The 20,057-nt window shown below is 46.0% G+C and overlaps 1 protein-coding gene across 1 annotated transcript in view; it reads left to right on the plus strand.

Annotated features, from left to right (window-relative positions):
- LOC126482150 (lipase 3-like) overlaps window positions 1–20,057 on the plus strand; it is a 128,973-nt gene that overhangs the window by 44,942 nt on the left and 63,974 nt on the right. Inside the window, exon 2 of the mRNA XM_050106127.1 lies at window positions 18,084–18,276. Coding sequence (XP_049962084.1) covers window positions 18,084–18,276 — 193 coding nt within the window. The remainder of the gene's footprint in view (window positions 1–18,083; window positions 18,277–20,057) is intronic.

The raw sequence follows: 20,057 nt of genomic DNA on the forward strand, positions 1-20,057 counted from the left end.
CGGCCCGCGCCTGCCCTTGTCGTTTTCTCCGAGGTTTGCAGAAAGCAGCCCGCCGGAATGTTCAGCAAAGCGGCCGGCCTTGACCGCGGCGCCAGTACTACACCTACTACTACGGCTCGCTCGCCTCGTGTCTCTTACAGCCGGACGGCGACCTCCACCAGCTGCCAATTTACCTGGGGGCTCCTCTTGCGTAGGCTCCAGCGGATGCTGCAAGCGGGCGGCCAGTGGCAACGAGAGCCACGGAACAGCTGCAAAGCTGTGCTTCGCTGTAAAATACACCACTCGCCATTAAAATTGCTACACCAAGAAGAAATTCAGATGATAAACGGGAATTCATTGGACAAATATATTATACTAGAACTGACATGTGATCACATTTTCACGCAATTTGGGTGCGTAGATCCTTAGAAATCAGTACCTAGAACAACCACCTCTGGCCGTAATAACGGCCTTGATACGCCTGGGCATTGAGTCAAACAGAGCTTGGATGGCGTGTACAGGTATAGCTGCCCATCCAGCTTCAACACGATACCACAGTTCAACAACAGTAGTGACTGGCGTATTGTGACGAATCAGTTGCTCGGTCACCATTTACCAGACGTTTTCAGTTGCTGAGAGATTTGGAGAATGTGCTGGCTGGGGCAGCAGTCGAACATTTTCTTTATCCAGAAAGGCCAGTACAGGACCTGTAACATGCGGTCGTGCATTATCCTGCTGAAATGTAGAGTTTCTCAGGGGTCGAATGAAGGGTAGAGGGACGGGTCGCACTGTTGAAAGTGCCGTCAGTGCAAACAAGAGGTGACCGAGACGTGTAACCAATGGCACCCCATATCATCACACCGGGTGATACGCCAGTATGGCGATGAGGAATGCACGCTTCCAATGAACGTTGACCGCCATGTCGTCAAACACGAATGCGACCTTCATGATGCTGTAAACAGAACCTGGATTCATCCGAAAAAATGACGTTTTGCCATTCGCGCACCCAGCTTCGTCGTTGACTACACCATCGCTGGCGCTCCTGTCTGTGATGCAGCGTCAAGGGAAACCGCAGCCACGGTCTCCGAGCTGATAGTCCATGCTGCTGAAAACGTCGTCGAACTGTTCGTACAGATGGTTGTTGTCTTGCAAACGTCCCTATTCGTTGACTCATGGATGTGGCTGCACGATCCGTTAGAGCCATGCGGATAAGATGCCTGTCATCTCCACTGCTAGTGATACGAGGCTGTTGGGATCCAGCACGGCCTTCCGTATTACCCTCCTGAACCCACCGATTGCATATTCTGCTAGCAGTCATTGTATCTCGACCAACGCGAGCAGCAGTGTCGCGATACGATAAACCGCAATCGCGATGGGCTACAATCCGACCTTTATCAAAGTCGGAAACGTGATAGTACGCATTTCTCCTCGTTACACGAGGCATCACAACAACGTTTCACCAGGCAACGCCGGTCCACTGCTGTTTGTGTATGAGAAATCGGTTGGAAACTTTCCTCATGTCAGCACGTTGTATGTGTCGCCACCGGCGCCAACCTTGTGTGAATGCTCTGAAAAGCTAATCATTTGCATATCACAGCATCTTCTTCCTGTCGGTTAAATTTCGCGTCTGTAGCACGTCACCTTCGTGGTGTAGCAATTTTAATGGCCAGTAGTGTACTGAACAGCTCCTCGTGTGCGTCCATTTGGTGACAGAGCTCGGAACGGATGAAAGGAGAAAATGGCTCTGAGCACTATGGGACTCAACTTCTGAGGTCATCAGTCCTCTACAACTTAGAACTAGTTAAACCTAACTAACCTAAGGACCTCACACACATCCATGCCTGAAGCAGGATTCGAGCTTGTGACCGTAGCTGTCGCGCGGTTACAGACTGTAGCGCCTAGAACTGCTCGGTCACTCCGGCCGGCGGATGAAAGAAGATTTAGGTTATTAGCACAAGCTCGAATTGGGGAAGGAAATCGACTGTGCCCTTCAAAAGGAACCATCCAAGCATTCGTCTTAAACGATCTTTGGATGTCAGGGAAAACATAAATCGAGATGGCCTGGCGGGGATTTGAGCCCTACCCCTCCCAAATGTGAATTCAGTGTGTCACCCACCGAGAAACGTCGCTCGGAACATAATTCACAAAATATTTAATGTTGCGTAGCCAGTTATTCGCAGTATAGATTACGCACAAACTGCGTGACCGCTACGGTCGCAGGTTCGAATCCTGCCTCGGGCATGGATGTGTGTGATGTCCTTAGGTTAGTTAGGTTTAAAGTAGTTCTAAGTTCTAGGGGACTGATGACCTTAGAAGTTAAGTCCCATAGTGCTCAGAGCCATTTGAACCATTTTTTTGATTACGCACACATAAAAACAGCATACGTAAGTGCTACGTACAGCAGTTAATTCCTAAATTCCTTTTCTGCGGTGGCAACGGCATTGTCTCTGTGGATAAACCGGTACCCGTCAGTTCACCGAAGTTAAGCGCTCTCGGGCGTGGCCGGCCCTTGCATGGGTGACCATCCGGACCGCCATGCTCTGTTGCCATTTTTCGGGGTGCACTCAGCCTCGTAATGCCAATTGAGCAGCTAATCGACCGAATAGTAGCGGCTCCGGTCAAAGAAAACCATCATACCAATCGGGAGAGTGGTGTGATGACCACACGCCCCTCCTATCCGCATCTCCAGCCGAGGATGATACGGCGGTCGGACGGTCCCGATGGCCCACTTGTGGCCTGAAGACGGAGTGCTTTTTTTTTTCTCTGGGGCAGATTTTCTTGCAGCCTCTAATGGCACCACTACACGCTATGAGCGGTTTCATATCAAAGTTTGACAGTTCGAGTGAAGGAAAGTAACGGAAAGTGTTTAATTTGTAACTACATTTGACGAAAAAGTACCTTACTTGGATTGATGTTATGCTTTTAACAGCAGCCTTCTTGAGTGGCTGAAACCTACCTTTTTAATAGAAGGTCTCATTGACGAACTGCATTACTGTAATAAAACAAAACTCAGAATAGGAAGGTATTAAATGGAGAGTCCTACAAGGTTTGGTATTGGTTCTACTCTTGATTCTGCCTACATTAATTATCTGCCAGTGACTTGAAAGAACTGCTCAAAATTTGCGCTGATGAGCGTACTAATCATTGACACAGGCTACATGATAGGGGAACAGCTCTATCAAACATTTTAGATTTTCATCTCACAGAGACTATTATTACGCAGTTCCAGACAGACCTTCATGACCGTATAATAAATTAAATATTTTGTGTTATGTTCGTTGGGAACCAGCGAGATGACAAGATAAAATCGAGGAACACGTGAACTAAACAAGAAACTCAGTTTCACATGCTTCGTAGTTGGGACTATGTCTCACTAGGTTGAGATGAAGAATCGGCTCTTGCCTTATTCTGTATATTTTCACTCTGTTTACCGCTGCATTATAATTTGGAGCAATGCAACTACGATAAAATATTCCTTAATGAAAAGCAAGTCATTAACCCAACAAACGTTAAAGAACGATGGGACCCACGCTGAGTACTAGTTATGTTTTCTGTTTTGACTCATGGAGGTAAATGTTTTCAGCCAGTAGTAAACGAGCTGTGTGAATGAGATGTCTATGACTCTGAGAACGAATGGCAACAACTGTACACACAGTACGTTTTGTTAAAGTCGTATTCGGATAAATTTAAAACAGGTGTTCAGGCAGTTTGACTGAACCTCTTCACATGATTGATTGTTTTGCAGCAGCTGCACACTTAGCAATCATATGCAATCGTTCACCCGTACCCAAAAACTGGAAAGTTGCACAGGTCATACCAATACCGAAGAAAGGAAATTGGAGTAATACGCTGAACTACAGACTCGTATCACTAATATCGATTAACAGTAGGATTTAGGAACATATACTGCGGTCGAACATTATGAATCACCTCGAAGGAAAATATTTATTGATAAGTAGCCAACATGGATTCAGCTCGTTATTTTCACCACGTAATCGTGCTATAGACAGGCAACGTTAAATTGATCCCATATTTTTAGATTTCCAGAAAGCTTTTGACACTGCTCCTCACAAGCGACTTCTAATCAAATTGCATGCCTGTGGAGTATTGACTCAGTTGTGTGACTAGATTCATGATTTCCTATCAGGAAGGTCGCTGTTCGTGGTAACTGACGGAAAGTCATCAAGTAAAACAGAAGTAATATCTGACGTTCCCCAAGGAAGCATTATATGCACTTTGCTGTTCCTGATCTACATAATGATTTAGGGGACTGTATCCAGATGATGCTGCTATTCATGGTCTTGTAGAGTCATCAGATGATGCAACACGAATTGTAAAATTAGACAAGACATCTGCATGGTGCAAAAAAATGGCAATTTACTCTAAATAATGAAAAGTGTGAAGTCATCCCCATGAGTACTATAAGGAATCCGCTAAAATTCTGTTACACGACAAATCACACAAATCTAAAGGCTGTAAACTCAACTAAATACTTAGGGATTACAATTACGAATAACTTAAATTGGTGCGATCTCATCGATAATGTAGTGGGGATAGAAGACCAAAGACTGAGACTTATTGGCAGAACACTTAGAAAATTTGCCAGGGGAACCAAAGAGACTGCTTACACTACGCTTGTCCGACCTCTACTGGTATATTGCTGTGCGGTGTGTGATCCGCATTAGGTAGGATTAACGGAGGACATCGAAAAAGGTCGAAGAGGGGCAGCTCGTTTTGTTTATCGTGAAACAGGGGAGAGAGTGTCAGAGAGTTCTGTAAGCGTTGTTTGTTGACGAGTAGCACGAGTCACTTCTCCTGCCGCCATCCCCCACACTTGCTCCATTGGAGACAATCACGGAGACCGTGCTGGCGAGGGATGTTACTGCACGTCTTGTAGAGCATGTTGAGTTGGACGAGCGTTAACCTGTTGGAAAAACACATCACCCACCTGTTGCAAGAACGGGAAAAGAACGGGTCTAACAACATTCTGCGTGTCCCGAAAGCTGGTTTGCGTCTCCTCTAGAAACAGCTGAAAGAGAGTTTTGGCTTATCGCATCCCCGATCGTAAGGACTGGGGTGCGGCCAGTGTGTCTTGGACGAAGGCACTCTACGAGACAGTGCTCACTAGATCAACGTTGTACGTGCAAACGACCATCACTTACGTACGGGAAGAATCTGCTTTCATCGCTGAAAACCACGGCGCGCATTTCATCTACATCTAAATCTAAATGGGTACTCTGCAAATCACACTTAACTGCCTGGCAGAGGCCTCATCGAACCAAATTCGCAATAATACTCTGTTACTCCACTCTCGAACAGCGCGCGGAGGAAACGAACACATACACTCCTGGAAATTGAAATAAGAACACCGTGAATTCATTGTCCCAGGAAGGGGAAACTTTATTGACACATTCCTGGGGTCAGATACATCACATGATCACACTGACAGAACCACAAGCACATAGACACAGGCAACAGAGCATGCACAATATCGGCACTAGTACAGTGTATATCCACCTTTCGCAGCAATGCAGGCTGCTATTCTCCCATGGAGACGATCGTAGAGATGCTGGATGTAGTCCTGTGGAACGGCTTGCCATGCCATTTCCACCTGGCGCCTCAGTTGGACCAGCGTTCGTGCTGGACGTGCAGACCGCGTGAGACGACGCTTCATCCAGTCCCAAACATGCTCAATGGGGGACAGATCCGGAGATCTTGCTGGCCAGGGTAGTTGACTTACACCTTCTAGAGCACGTTGGGTGGCACGGGATACATGCGGACGTGCATTGTCCTGTTGGAACAGCAAGTTCCCTTGCCGGTCTAGGAATGGTAGAACGATGGGTTCGATGACGGTTTGGATGTACCGTGCACTATTCAGTGTCCCCTCGACGATCACCAGTGGTGTACGGCCAGTGTAGGAGATCGCTCCCCACACCATGATGCCGGGTGTTAGCCCTGTGTGCCTCGGTCGTATGCAGTCCTGATTGTGGCGCTCACCTGCACGGCGCCAAACACGCATACGACCATCATTGGCACCAAGGCAGAAGCGACTCTCATCGCTGAAGACGACACGTCTCCATTCGTCCCTCCATTCACGCCTGTCGCGACACCACTGGAGGCGGGCTGCACGATGTTGGGGCGTGAGCGGAAGACGGCCTAACGGTGTGCGGGACCGTAGCCCAGCTTCATGGAGACGGTTGCGAATGGTCCTCGCCGATACCCCAGGAGCAACAGTGTCCCTAATTTGCTGGGAAGTGGCGGTGCGGTCCCCTACGGCACTGCGTAGGATCCTACGGTCTTGGCGTGCATCCGTGCGTCGCTGCGGTGCGGTCCCAGGTCGACGGGCACGTGCACCTTCCGCCGACCACTGGCGACAACATCGATGTACTGTGGAGACCTCACGCCCCACGTGTTGAGCAATTCGGCGGTACGTCCACCCGGCCTCCCGCATGCCCACTATACGCCCTCGCTCAAAGTCCGTCAACTGCACATACGGTTCACGTCCACGCTGTCGCGGCATGCTACCAGTGTTAAAGACTGCGATGGAGCTCCGAATGCCACGGCAAACTGGCTGACACTGACGGCGGCGGTGCACAAATGCTGCGCAGCTAGCGCCATTCGACGGCCAACACCGCGGTTCCTGGTGTGTCCGCTGTGCCGTGCGTGTGATCATTGCTTGTACAGCCCTCTCGCAGTGTCCGGAGCAAGTATGGTGGGTCTGACACACCGGTGTCAATGTGTTCTTTTTTCCATTTCCAGGAGTGTATATCCTTCCGTGCGTACTCTGATTACCCTTATTTTATTATGATGACCATTTCTCCCTATGTAGGTCGGCGTGAACAAAATATTTTGCACCGGAGGAGAAAGCTGCTGATTGTGATTTCGTGAGAAGATTTCGCCGCAACGATAAACGCTTCTGTTTTAATGGTGTCAATCCCAAATACTGTATCACGTCCGTGACTATTTCGCGATAATAGAAAACGTGCTGCTGTTCGTCGAACTTTCTCTCCGTTAATCTTATCTGGTAAGGATCCTAGACCGCGCAGCAGTCCTCCAAAACAGGACGGACAAGCGTAGTGTAGGTAGTCTGGTACATCTGTTGCATCTTCTAAGTATTCCGTCAATAAAACGCAGTCTCTTTGTTTGCCTTCCCTAAAGCATTCTCTATGTGTTCTTTCCTATTTAAATTGTTCTTCATTGTAATTTATAGATGTTAAGTTGAATTTACGGCTTCTAAATTAGCCTAATTTATTGTGTAACCGAAGTTTAACGGATTCTTTTTAGCTCTCATGTGGATGACCTTACACTTTTCATTATTTAGGACCAACTGCCAAATTTCGCACCATTCTGATATCTTTTCGAAATCGTTTTGCAATTTCTTTTGATCTTCTGATGAGTTTACTACACGATAAATGACAGGATCATCTGCAATCAAACTAAAATGGCTGCTTAGATTGTCTCCTAAATTGTTTATGTAGATAAGGGACAGCAGAGGGATTATAACACTACCTTGGGGAACGCCAGAAATCACTTCTGTTTTACTCGATGACTTTCCGCCAGTTACTACGAACTGTGACCTCTCTGACAGGAAATCACGAATCCACTCACAGAACTAAGACGATATTCCGTAAGCACGCTATTACACTACAAGCCGCTTGTGTCGTAGCCGGCCATGTGACCGAGCGGTTCTAGGCGCTTCAGTCCGGAACCACGCGGCTGCGCAGGTCGCAGGTTCGAATCCTGCCTCGGGCATGGATGTGTGTGATGTCCTTAGGTTAGTTAGATTTAAGTAGTTCTACGTCTAGAGGGCTGATGACCTCAGATGTTAAGTCCCATAGTGCTTAGAGACATTTAAACCATTTTCGCTTGTGTCGTACAGTGTCAAAAGCCTTTTGGAAATCTAGAAATACGGAATCAATATGAACTCCCTTGACAATAGCACACAATACTTCATGTGTGTAAGGAGCTAGTTGAATTTCAAAGGAACGATTTTTCTAAATCCATGTTGACTTTGTGTCAATAGCCTGTTCTCTTCGATGTAATTCGTAATGTTCGAACACAATATATATTCCAAAATCCTTCTGCATATCGACGTTAATGATATGGGCCTGTAACTTAGTGGATTATTCCTAGTACCTTTTTTGTACATTGGTGTGATCGGTGCAACTTTGTAGTCTTTGGGTACGGATCTTTCGTCGAGCGAGCGGTTGTATATGTAAAGAAATTTCGAAAGGCTGTGTTTAGCAACTCTGCTTTCGCATCACTGTCGTCGATAGTATTTCTATTGTTATCGCTTAGAGATGGCACTGAGTGTGTCTTGCCGCTAGGATAGTTTACAGACGACCAGAATCTCTTTCGATTTTGTGCCAGGTTTCGAGATAAAGCTTCTTTGTGGAAACTATTATAACCATCTCGCTTTGATGTCCACGCAAAATTTCCACCTCCTGCAAAAAAAAAAAAAAAAAAAAAAAAAAAAAAAAGGAAGATGGACCAGCTCCGTTGTTTGTTAATTTATTTGGTATAAATCTCTTAATTGCTGTCAATACTGTTTCTTTGGATTCAAGCCACATCTGGTCTACACTTACAATGTTAACTTGGAATGAGTGGAGATTGTCTCTCAAGAAGGCGTCAAGTGTTTTTTTTTTTTTTTTTTTGCTTTTTTTAATACGTATATTTTTCGTTTAGTTTTGTAGGATTTGGGTGCTTGAATAATCAGTGGCTCTGAGCACTATGGGACTTAACATCTATGGTCATCAGTCCCCTAGAACTTAGAACTACTTAAACCTAACTAACCTAAGGACAGCACACAACACCCAGCCATCACGAGGCAGAGAAAATCCCTGACCCCGCCGGAATAATCAGTCTCGCTGCGGCAACACTGTGTTCGCTAATCCATGTATCCGTTTTGATGCTTGTTACTAGCTCAGGATTAATTTTTGCTAAGAGGTCAAGTGTTTTTTCACAAACATGTACTATCCGCGTGAGCTCATGAACTAACCACTCGAAATAATTTTCAGAGAATGCGTTTAGCATAATGTCGGATGATGTTTTATGCGCATTTCCGGGTTTAAACATGTATTTTCGCCAACACATCGAAGGTAAATTAAAGTCACCACCAACTATAAAACATGCATAAAAAAATTCCGAGAGTTCTGGAACATGTACAGAAAATTGGAATAGAGATCAATATAAACATCATTTCCGCCCCTTTTACTGCCCATGAGAACCACACATTGCGTGTTGCACCACCATACATCTAATACCCAGTAGCATGTCCTCTTGAAGTGATGCTTGCCTGTATTTGTCGTGGCATACTATCCACAAGTTCATCAAGGCACTGTCGGTCCACATTGTCCCACTCCTCAACGGCGATTTGGGGTAGACCCCTCAGAGTGGTTGGTGGCTCACGACGTACATAAACAGCCCATTTAAATCTATCCCAGACATGTTAGATAGGATTCATGTCTAGAGAACGTGCTGTCCACTCTAGTCGAGCGATGTCATTATCCTGAAGGAAGTAATTTAAAAGATGTCTACGATGGGGTCGCGAATTGTCGTCCATGAAGACGAATGCCTCATCAAAATGCTGCCGATATGGTTGCATCATCGGTCGGAGGATGGCATTCACGTATCGTACAGCCGTTACTGCGCCTTCCATGACCACCAGCGGCGTACGTCGGCCCCACATAACGCCACCCCAAAACAGCAGGGAACCTCCACCTTGCCGCACTCGCTGGATAGTGTGTCTAAGGCGTTCAGCCTGAGCCGGTTGCCTCCAAACACGTCTCTGACGATTCTCTGGTTAAAGGCATATGCGACACTCATCGGTGAAGAGAACGTTATGCCAGTCCTTAGTGGTTCATTTGGCATGTTGTTGGGCCCATTCTACCACGCTGCATGGTGTCGTGATTGCAAAGATGGACCTCGCCATGGGCGTCGGGAGTGAAGTTGCTCATCATGCAGCCTATTGTACAAGTTTGAGTCATAACACGACATCCTGTGGCTGCACGAAAAGCATTATTCAACATAGTGGTGTTGCTGCCAGGGTTCCTCCGACCCATAATCCGTAGGTAGCGGTCATCCATTGCAGTAGCAGCTCTTGGACAGGTTGAGGGAGGCATGTCATTGACAGTTCCTGTCTCTCTGTATCTCCTCCATGTCCGAACAACACCGATTTGGTTCACTCCAAGACGCCTGAACACTTCCATTACTGAGAGTGCTTCCTGGCACAAAGTAACGATGTGGACGCGATCGAACGTGGTATTGACCGTGTAGGCATGGATGAACTACAGACAACACGAGCCGTGTGCCTCATTCCTAGTGGAATGACTGGAAGTGATCGGCTGCTCATACATGGTTGTTTACATCTTTGGGTGGGTTTAGTGACACCTCTGAACAGTCAAAGGGACTGTGTCTGTGATACAATATCCACAGTCAATGTCTATTTTCGGATTTTGGGTACCGGGTTGATAGAAAACTTTTTTTGGTGTGTCTAGTATGAGCCGGGTACGTGTTTGAAATTAAACTCAAGTTTTATTTAAACCTTTCAGAAATTATATCATCTGTCGGTAAAACGATCAAATTATTATTTTATTCCGATTGCCAAGAATTACCTCTGCTTTCACTAACACACAGGAATTATATTCTTCAATTTTGCTACAAGATAAGCTACTTCTAACAGCAACAAACACGTCACCGCCAACATTGTTTAGCCTATCTTTTCGGAACACAGTTAGGTTCTTCGAAGAAGCTTCGACTGAACGTATCTCCGGCTGTAGCCAGCTTTCAGTGCCTATAACGATTTGAGTATTAGTGATTTCTATTAGCACTTGGGGCTCTGGTACTCTCCCAAAGAGCTACGAAAAATTTGCAATTGTTATATCTATGGTTTCTGTGTCTACGTTCTTCCTATGTTCGACCTGCACCGTTTGAGACTGAAGGCCTTTTTGTATTTCCCCGAGACCCTCTAACCTAAAAACCCGCCCATTTCACGCCACACAGCCCCCAATTCCCGTGTAGCCGCCTCCTGCATGTAGTGAACTCCCCACCTTATGGCGCTGGTCGAGGAATTTGCAGCCTACACGGTCTCAGAACCGTCTGAGCCTCTGATTATGACCGTCCACTCGGCTCTGTACCAAACGGCCACAATCGGTCCTGTCGACTGTGCTTCAAATGGTGAGCTCTGCTTTCATCTCGCAAGCAAGACTGGCAGCTTTTACCACTTCTGTTGGCCGCTTGAAAACAGAGATAATCTCTTTCGATCTAAAGCGACAAACATTATTGGAACCGACGTGAGCCACCACTTGTAGTTGGCAGCACGCTGTTCTCTATATGGCAGCCGGCCGGTGTGGCCTAGCGGTTCTAGGCGCTTCAGTCTGGAACCGCGTGACCGCTACGGTCGCAGGTTCGAATCCTGCCTCGGACATGGATGTGTGTGCTGTCCTTAGGTTAGTTAGGTTTAAGTAGTTCTAAGTTCTAGGGGACTGATGACCACAGATGTTAAGTCCCATAGAGCCATTTGAACCATTTGAATCTACATGGCATCTGGAAGGACCCTTTCCACGTCTGGAATGACTCCACCCAGCATGCACACAAACATTGGCCTTCTTCCCCTTCTTGGCAGCTATGCCCCTAAGGGGCCCCATAACATGTCTAATAATGGAGCTTCCAACTTACCCCACCCTCTGTGATTGCCTGGATTTTGCTGGCTGAGAGGTTCTCTCTGAGACAGGACAAGCGACTGCATCTGGTTGAGAGACAGTGTCAGCCACAGACAGCACCTGGAACCTGTTTGTCAGACTAACGAGTGTCCTTGCGTGTGGCCCCCTGGGAAGTCTTTCGCCGACTGGCACGCCACAAGGCGACCTTCCACTGGACCACAGGTGCGTGGTTAACCTCAGTGCGAGCAGTAACTGGACTGGTCACTGGTGCAGGCCAATCGGCTGACTGAGACATGCTGGACGTCCATTGGATCTGCATGGCCGGCCCCCAACAGTGACGCTCATCCACTGCAGCTTAAAGCTGTGTAACCGAAGCTATCACAGCCTGGAGCTGAGAGCGAAGTGTGATCAATTCGGCTCGCATCCCCACACAGCCAGCACAGTCCTCATCCGTACTAAAGTTGGTGGAAAACAGCACTACACAGACAAACAAGGACGATCGACACGCACTACGGAACTATGCTGTAGACACGGAGGAAAACGCGAGAATTGTGTTCCATAAATTAGATTAATACGCAGAAGTTCAAAATCTGAACTACCAAACCACACAGGTGCAGCTAAATAATTTGCTGCTGAGTAGGAACTTGTAATGTGTCGCAAAATCTGTTTACTTTCCGAAGCAAACGAATATGCATGAAGTGTGTCTATCAGATATTAAATTAACAGGCAGAAACTCAGGAAACTAAATTACTAAAGCACACAGATGAAACTATACAATTCGCTCCTGGTGAGGAACTCGTGAAATGCCACAAAATCGGTTCCTTCCCTGCAGCTTCTTGTTTCTCGGCCGGCTGCTGCTGACGGCAGCAGTCGATCCATGGTAGAGATGGGGGATGCGCTCTTGAACTAATTCATAGAGTTGAATCTTTCAAAGGAGTGAACAATCAGTGATTCAGAAAAAAAGAACGGTAGCTCCAAACGTTTCCCACGGCAGAGAGAGAGAGAGAGAGAGAGAGAGAGAGAGAGAGATGGAGCATATCAGCAGCGCCTCTGCTGGTCAGAGCACAGTGCACGCCACACAACACAGCCAGCGTCGGCCTCTGCCCTGCTTCTACCTTGGCTGCCTGCATTGTGCAGTGCCCCATTGGATTTTGTGTTTCACATATGCCGTGCCGTCCATGTGCGTCGTCTGCCGCGCGCAGTGTCTGGCGCAGCTTAACTTCGCATCGCACTCTGTCGGCGATCGTTTCAGTCGCACGTCCTGCCCTCTGGGCAGTTGATGAGAGCAACAGGACAGAGAGCCACCTAGCTGATAACATAGGAACTACTTGCAACAACCTGCTCGCAAGGGAACGGACGATTTGTTTCGGAGCGGGTGAGTTCACCGCTCCCCCCACCCTCGGAACTCGCCAGCTCAACGCTCACCCCACAGTCTCGACTCTAGCCAGAGCGTTGAGCAAAGCGACTCAGGTGTCACTCTGGTCTCTGCGGTCTCAGCTCACGCAGTAATACAGCTCGCGGCTCGACCCGCTCGACTCAGCGCCTCTGCATCGGAGTTCGTCCCTACTGGATATTGTTCTTTGTAGTAATACCGCTATGTATATTACATTATTATGTTATGTATACATCAATTGTTTTTGTTTTATTTTTATTTGTTTAAACTGATTAGATTAGGTTCCTGATGACTCCTCTTACTATAGGATTTTTATTATGGACACTCGAATTTACGCTTTAATTACGAGCGAACCGATAAACGTATCGCAAAATGTGATACACCAATATTTTCCTTGTTTTATTCTGCGTAAGGCTAAATGCAGCACTTTCGTTTTACAGTCAAATTTATATTTTTTTTTCTTATTCTGGTACGGATTTTGCGATTTTACGTGTCTTCGGAAGGAAACGTTCACTTTAAAAATATATGGCTTGCGATGAATTTGTATGAGGTTAATGAAATTTTAATACATTATAGCCAAATATATTGTTAATGTAAATCTCAAGTTACAACATTTTCCGATCACCCAAAAAACCACGATAGTGCAAAATAAATCAATAATCAAAAACTTTGTCATATCGTGGAAATTTCAATAAACAATACAAAATTCTTACTCATTATCTGTGTTACTTAAAAATGGGATCAAATAAGATCAAAATACAGGTGTAGTACTGGAATAAACCAAGTTTAAAGGACAATGTGCCTTCCATTTATTTTCTATTGTAAATGAGTGGTGAGTCATGAAAAAGAGCTAATTCATTTCAGGGAGTGAACAGTTCTGATCCAATCTCTGAAAAGAACAGTTTTGCCCATCTCTAATCCATGGACGTCGATGCTGTGGCGTTAGTGGAAGACGGGCTAGAGGATCGGGTGCCCGTGGTGTCACTGCGAAGCACCTGCTCGCAACAGTTCGTGTTCACACGTCTGGGCTGGGTTTCTCTGCTCCATGTGTGTCCTGAATCTCGTCTACGGTTGTGAGAATATTCACGTCACCACTGATACCAGCATCGTTGCAAAACTGCACCACACTAAGCTTCCTAGCTCTGAGCATTAGCTATTAAAGGGTAGACACACGTGACGCTCTGATATCTATGCCACTGTCGACGGACGACTTTGGAACGTCCACAGCTGACATATGCCGTCATCGGATTAAAATCAACGTCGCCTTTCCAAGGGTACTAAATTTTATTTCCGGCTGTTTATAAATGAAAGAGAATCGTGACTAGTAGCAGAAAAGTAATTTATAAATAATGTTGTGACTGTAGGAAATTTTAATTTTTATTCTTGCTTTTGTGACCGTAGTAAGAGGTCCATATGCAAACAGCCAGCCGACATTAAGAAATAGTGCACCAGGACGTAGGGACTAGATAAACGGCGGAGGCTGCCAAGTGGGGCATGTTGATCAAATAACTTAGTGTTTGACATCCTGCCAGAGGAAGCAGCATGAATCAAACTTGCGCAATGGAAGACGCAAACACCAGGGCGATAATACAACAAGAGAGAGTGTCGCTCACGTGCGGAAAAGACTCGTGTGGAACCAAATTAAGTTGTGTGCAGCTACAAAAGAAAGTGTCGTGTGGAACTGAAGGTATTCTTGCGCAAGCCGACCAGTTAGAAACGAGAGTGTCTTGTGGAACCATAAGCATTCTTGTGCAATCCGATCACTTAGAAATGAAAGGGTCGTGTGAAACAAATTAACTCGTGTGCACCCAACTACATGAGAAATGAAATAAAAGGCCAGGCAGCGGAATAGCTAGAAGCAGAGATTCAGATGCAGACTCAGAGCGAGTGCCAGTAGTTTGGAGATTCCGCAGCGAGACGCCAGCGGGGCCGAGTAGGCCCATAGCAGCCGATACAGATGATAAGGACTTCAACTACGAGAAAACGGTGATAGACTCTGGTGGACACTCAGGAACTGCAGGTCAAGTAGGATTTTTAGAGTTTCATTGGAATAGTGTTGAACAGAGGCTGTCAGTCTTTGTCTCAATTACTTAGAGAGATTTCAGTGCTAACCAAGAACAAGTGATTGCTTTGTACTTGTTCCTTACTGGGTGATCAAAAAGTCAGTATAAATTTGAAAACTGAATAAATCAAAATGGTTCAAATGGCTCTGAGCACTATGGGACTCAACTTCTGAGGTCATTAGTCCCCTAGAACTTAGAACTACTTAAATCTAACTAACCTAAGGACATCACACACATCCATGCCCGAGGCAGGATTCGAACCTGCGACCGTAGCGGTCTCGTGGTTCCAGACTGCAGCGCCTAGAACTGCACGGCCACTTCGGCCGGCACTGAATAAATCACGGAATAATGTAGATAGAGAGGTACGAATTGACACACATGCTTGGAATGACATGGGGCTTTATTAGAACAAAAAAAAAAAAAAAATACAAAAGTTCAACAAATGTCCGACTGATGGCGCTTCATCTGATCAGAATAGCAATAATTAGCATAACAAAGTAAGACAAAGCAAAGATGATGTTCTTTACAGGAAATGCTCAATATGCCCACCATCATTCCTCAACAAATGCTGTAGTCGAGGAATAATGTTGTGAAAAGCACTGTAAAGCATGTCCGGAGTTATGGTGAAGCATTGGCGTCGGATGTTGTCTTTCAGCATCCCTAGAGATGTCGGTCGATCACGATGCACTTGCGACTTCAGGTAACCCCAAAGCCAATAATCGCACAGACTGAGGTCTGGGGACCTGGGAGGCCAAGCACGACGAAAGTGGCGGCTGAGCACACGATCATCAACCAAACGACGCACTTAAGAGATATTTCACGGTTTAGCTGTACTTTTTTTCGGTTCTAATAAAACCCCACGTCATTCCAAGCATGTGTGTCAATTTTTACCTCTCTATCTACATTATTCCGTGATTTATTAAGTTTTCAAATTTATACTGACTTTTTGATCACCCAGTACATGTACCGGCAATTAGCTTTGGAGTAGCAAGTCCGAATAAACTGACTGAATCTAACTAAGGGGTTTATGGTCCAACACCTCACGTAAGTATGTGTGAGACTAAACTTGATAGAAGCTAACCAATCTTTTCTGCCTATTGCAATTCTGTAACCTATTTTCTGGAAACTTATTTTCTTCAAACCAAGGAGATTCTCTCCCTCTCAGCTCCGATATAAAGGTTGACAGCAATTTATAACTATCCCATTGTCGTTAACGTCCCGATTGCGCTACGCAGGTTCTAACATTCTGCGTGGAGTCTGTTCTAAGTCGTGTCTCCCTACCACTTTCGCGCAACGACGCTCTGAGCGTGTTTTTTAGAGAGTTGACTAGTTTGAACCTGGGGCCTGTTGCTGGTAAGGAGACGCCAGACCACACATGACGTGTAGAGTTCAGAAGAGTTCAGTGAGACTAGCGACAATATAATCAAATACTTAATGATTTCAGCGTCAGTTCCACTGCACTCCCTGTAAAATAATCTTAATACTAATTAAATTTAGTGGAAGGGGTTCAAGACGTTCCTATTTTTAGTTAGCTGGTAAAATAACGTCGAAAAGCAGTTAAGTTTACCATTGGAAATTTTATTCTACTCACAAAACATTGCTTATAAATTGCGCTATTGATGAAAGGAAATATTTTAATACAGGATGATAAAAACCAACTATGTTCAACAAAAATGTGAACGAATATTCCCTGAATGTGTTTCCAAGTTGTACAATGGATCGAAGGATGACCTATGCCATATCGCATCTATAATCTAGGTTTAAGTTAAGTTTCATAAAAGAGAAAACTATCAAAATGGTCTACAGTGACCCTCAATTATCTTTAATTGCTTATTTAACTTGTCGTAAATTACAGTGACTGATGTGGCTTTTCAATAATTATATAACAGAAAAATCATCGCGTTTCAGATTTTCACTTCAAGTAGCAAATGCGAATACCATGAGATTTAATTGACTATCGACACTAGTATTGCGTAAGAAGGGGATGTAACAGATGACACTTCTGCAGTTCTGAGTGAAGCTTTATGCGCTGTTATGCAGCATCGCGTGCGTTCATTACCTTGTCGGTGGTTATTCAGCGTCAGGGGGCGGCGGGCGGCACAGCTCCACACACCTCGTCGTCTCGGAAGCAACCCTTTGTAACTTCTCCTTACTACAATTTACTGAAGTTGGTTTTAGAAAAGCTATCTGGCTGTGTTTTTAACTGACCAATCAGGGTCTCAATGTTAACCTTAAGCTCCGCCTACAAAAATTCTGTCTAGCCAATGAGAAACGTTATACTTTTCTTGGTGGGGCAATGTTTTTGTTTGCTACGTAACAGAGACGCGAAAAAGTCTCACGCTAAAACTTGCAGCTGGTGTGGCCCTTTTAGTGTTATCGTAAGATCTATACTGTTCTTCTGGAGGGCTCTATCTGTTAATATGGCTGGGGGGTGGTCTTGGCGGTCGGCTGGCGACGTGGGTGTCCATCCTTTATCGCAGGGCCTTCTAGCCTACATGACTCTGCTCACGGCTTCTGTTCTCGTTTCTCCCGTCGGAACTGCGTCTGTTCCACGGTGGGAAGGTATGACATGCATTTAGGCGTTCTTGTGTTAGTCTGTGGTATTCCATTTGCTCACTCGTTGATCCTATTACTTTGGTTAATTTAATGTCAGGATTTATTCGGAGCTATGTGACATACTGCCGGATTTGCTATCATGTCAGGGTTTTCATGGAAGGTGTTGGACTTGCCTGACACCTTACAAGGTCGCACTTATTTCATTGTGGTATAGTGAGGCTGTGCCGGGACGCGACAATAAACCTATTGTTTTCACAGTCAAAGGCTTTCACAAAACATGTCTAGTGGAGTAAAACAGATCTGGTGATGTAATTACATGCATTGTAAAGACGTGACTTTGCTACCGTGATACGGTGCAATAAAGGAATAAACCATATGTATAAACACAGATGTAGTGTGGCAGAGGAGTGAGGCGCGGCGGTGTGTTGGCAGTGCGAGCTGGCGGCCACGGCGGGGTACCACTGCGAGGAGCACGCGGTGCGCACAAGGGACGGCTACCTGCTGGCCCTGCATCGCCTGCCGCCCAGGGCGTCCGCCGGCGCGCGCCGCGGGCCCGTGCTGCTAGTGCACGGCATTCTGGGCGCCTCCGACAACTGGATCCTCGCAGGACGCGGCGAAGCGCTCGGTCAGTCACTGCCGCCACACCGCGACTGACAGTCTCTGCATCTCACGTCACACACACACACACACACACACAAAACACACAACGCCATCCTTCATGGGGGAATAGCTTCCGTGATACTCCAGGGAGCCGTAGAGTGCAATTTGTATCCGACATACGACATACAGGGAGTAACTAAATTCCCTTTACAGACGTTGAGGACTTGTACGCCGGAGCTCAGTGCAGTGGGACTACTGCTCGTTAGTTGTATGCGGAGCGTTTTCCACACCGCCAGACACCTTCGCACTCCAGAATGAGATTTTCACTCTGCAGCGGAGTGTGTGCTGATATGAAACTTCCTGGCAGATTAAAACTGTGTGCCCGACCGAGACTCGAACTCGGAACCTTTGCCTTTCGCGGAAAAGTGCTCTACCATCCGAGCTACCGAAGCACGACTCACGCCTGGTACTCACAGCTTTACTTCTGCCAGTATCTCGTCTCCTACCTTCCAAACTTTACAGAATCTCTCCTGCGAAACTTGCAGAACTAGCACTCCTGAAAGAAAGGATATTGCGGAGACATGGCTTAGCCACAGCCTGGGGGATGTTTCCAGAATGAGATTTTCACTCTGCAGCGGAGTGTGCGCTGATATGAAACTTCCTGGCAGATTAAAACTGTGTGCCCTTTCTTTCAGGAGTGCTAGTTCTGCAAGTTTCTTAGGAGAGCTTCTGTAAAGTTTGGAAGGTAGGAGACGAGATACTGGCAGAAGTAAAGCTGTGAGTACCAGGCGTGAGTCGTGCTTCGGTAGCTCGGGTGGTAGAGCACTTGTCCGCGAAAGGCAAAGGTTCCGAGTTCGAGTCTCGGTCGGGCACACAGTTTTATTCTGGACGATTTTGGCAACAGTAGACAGGTCGTGGTGCCCCGATTGTTTGACCTGCACATATCCTCAGCTAGACTATTACCTTTGGATTCACATGAAATCCTGGGTTTACGAGAGGCCTGTGGCTTCCGCGAAAGATCTACAGTCACGGGTTATTGCTGCGGCGGATGCTGGAGAACCAAAGACTGGTGATTATAAAAGGACGTACAATATCTTGGATAATTTTGGTGGTCATAATATCAAGCCCTGAGTGGACCCAGACAAGAATGGGCATCGGAGAGCAACCTTTGTTGTGGTATTTGCATGTAGCGGGAAGATGTACATTTCCTGACATGAGTTCCAATGTTAAACTAAATTGTCTTGGCCCCCACTACAAATCCTCAAAGTCTGCGTAGGGAATATAGTTACACCCAGTATGTCCTATGTCGCATACATAATAATTTCTTCTTCCAGATTTGCACTTTACGGCTCCCTGGAGTATCGCGGAAGCTGTTACCCAATGTCTTCACTCATGTCCCATCATCCTATCACTACTGCTCCATAGCGTTTTCCATTCGTACTTTTCCTTACCGATCCTGCAGACAAACGCCTATTTCGTGTCTTATCAGTCAACTTTCCAAAGCGAGGCAGAATACATGAAGGAGTACGACAAGGATGCACCCTTTCACCACTCTTGTCTATTATTTACATGAATAAAATCATCCGAGAGTGGAGACAAATGCCACATGGCTTCATTCAAATCAATGGAAACACAAAGCTAGATATTTTACTTTTTGCAGATGATTTAGTTCTCGTAGCATCTTCAGAGGATGACTTTCAGCTTTCTGTACACGATTTACAGACTATTCTGACAAATACCGCATGTAAACTAACACCGAAAGGACTAAAATTATGGCTGTCTGCGGAAATTACCCAGTACAAAGCA

The sequence above is a fragment of the Schistocerca serialis genome, chromosome 5 (genome assembly GCF_023864345.2).
Source record: "Schistocerca serialis cubense isolate TAMUIC-IGC-003099 chromosome 5, iqSchSeri2.2, whole genome shotgun sequence".
NCBI lineage: Eukaryota > Metazoa > Arthropoda > Insecta > Orthoptera > Acrididae > Schistocerca > Schistocerca serialis.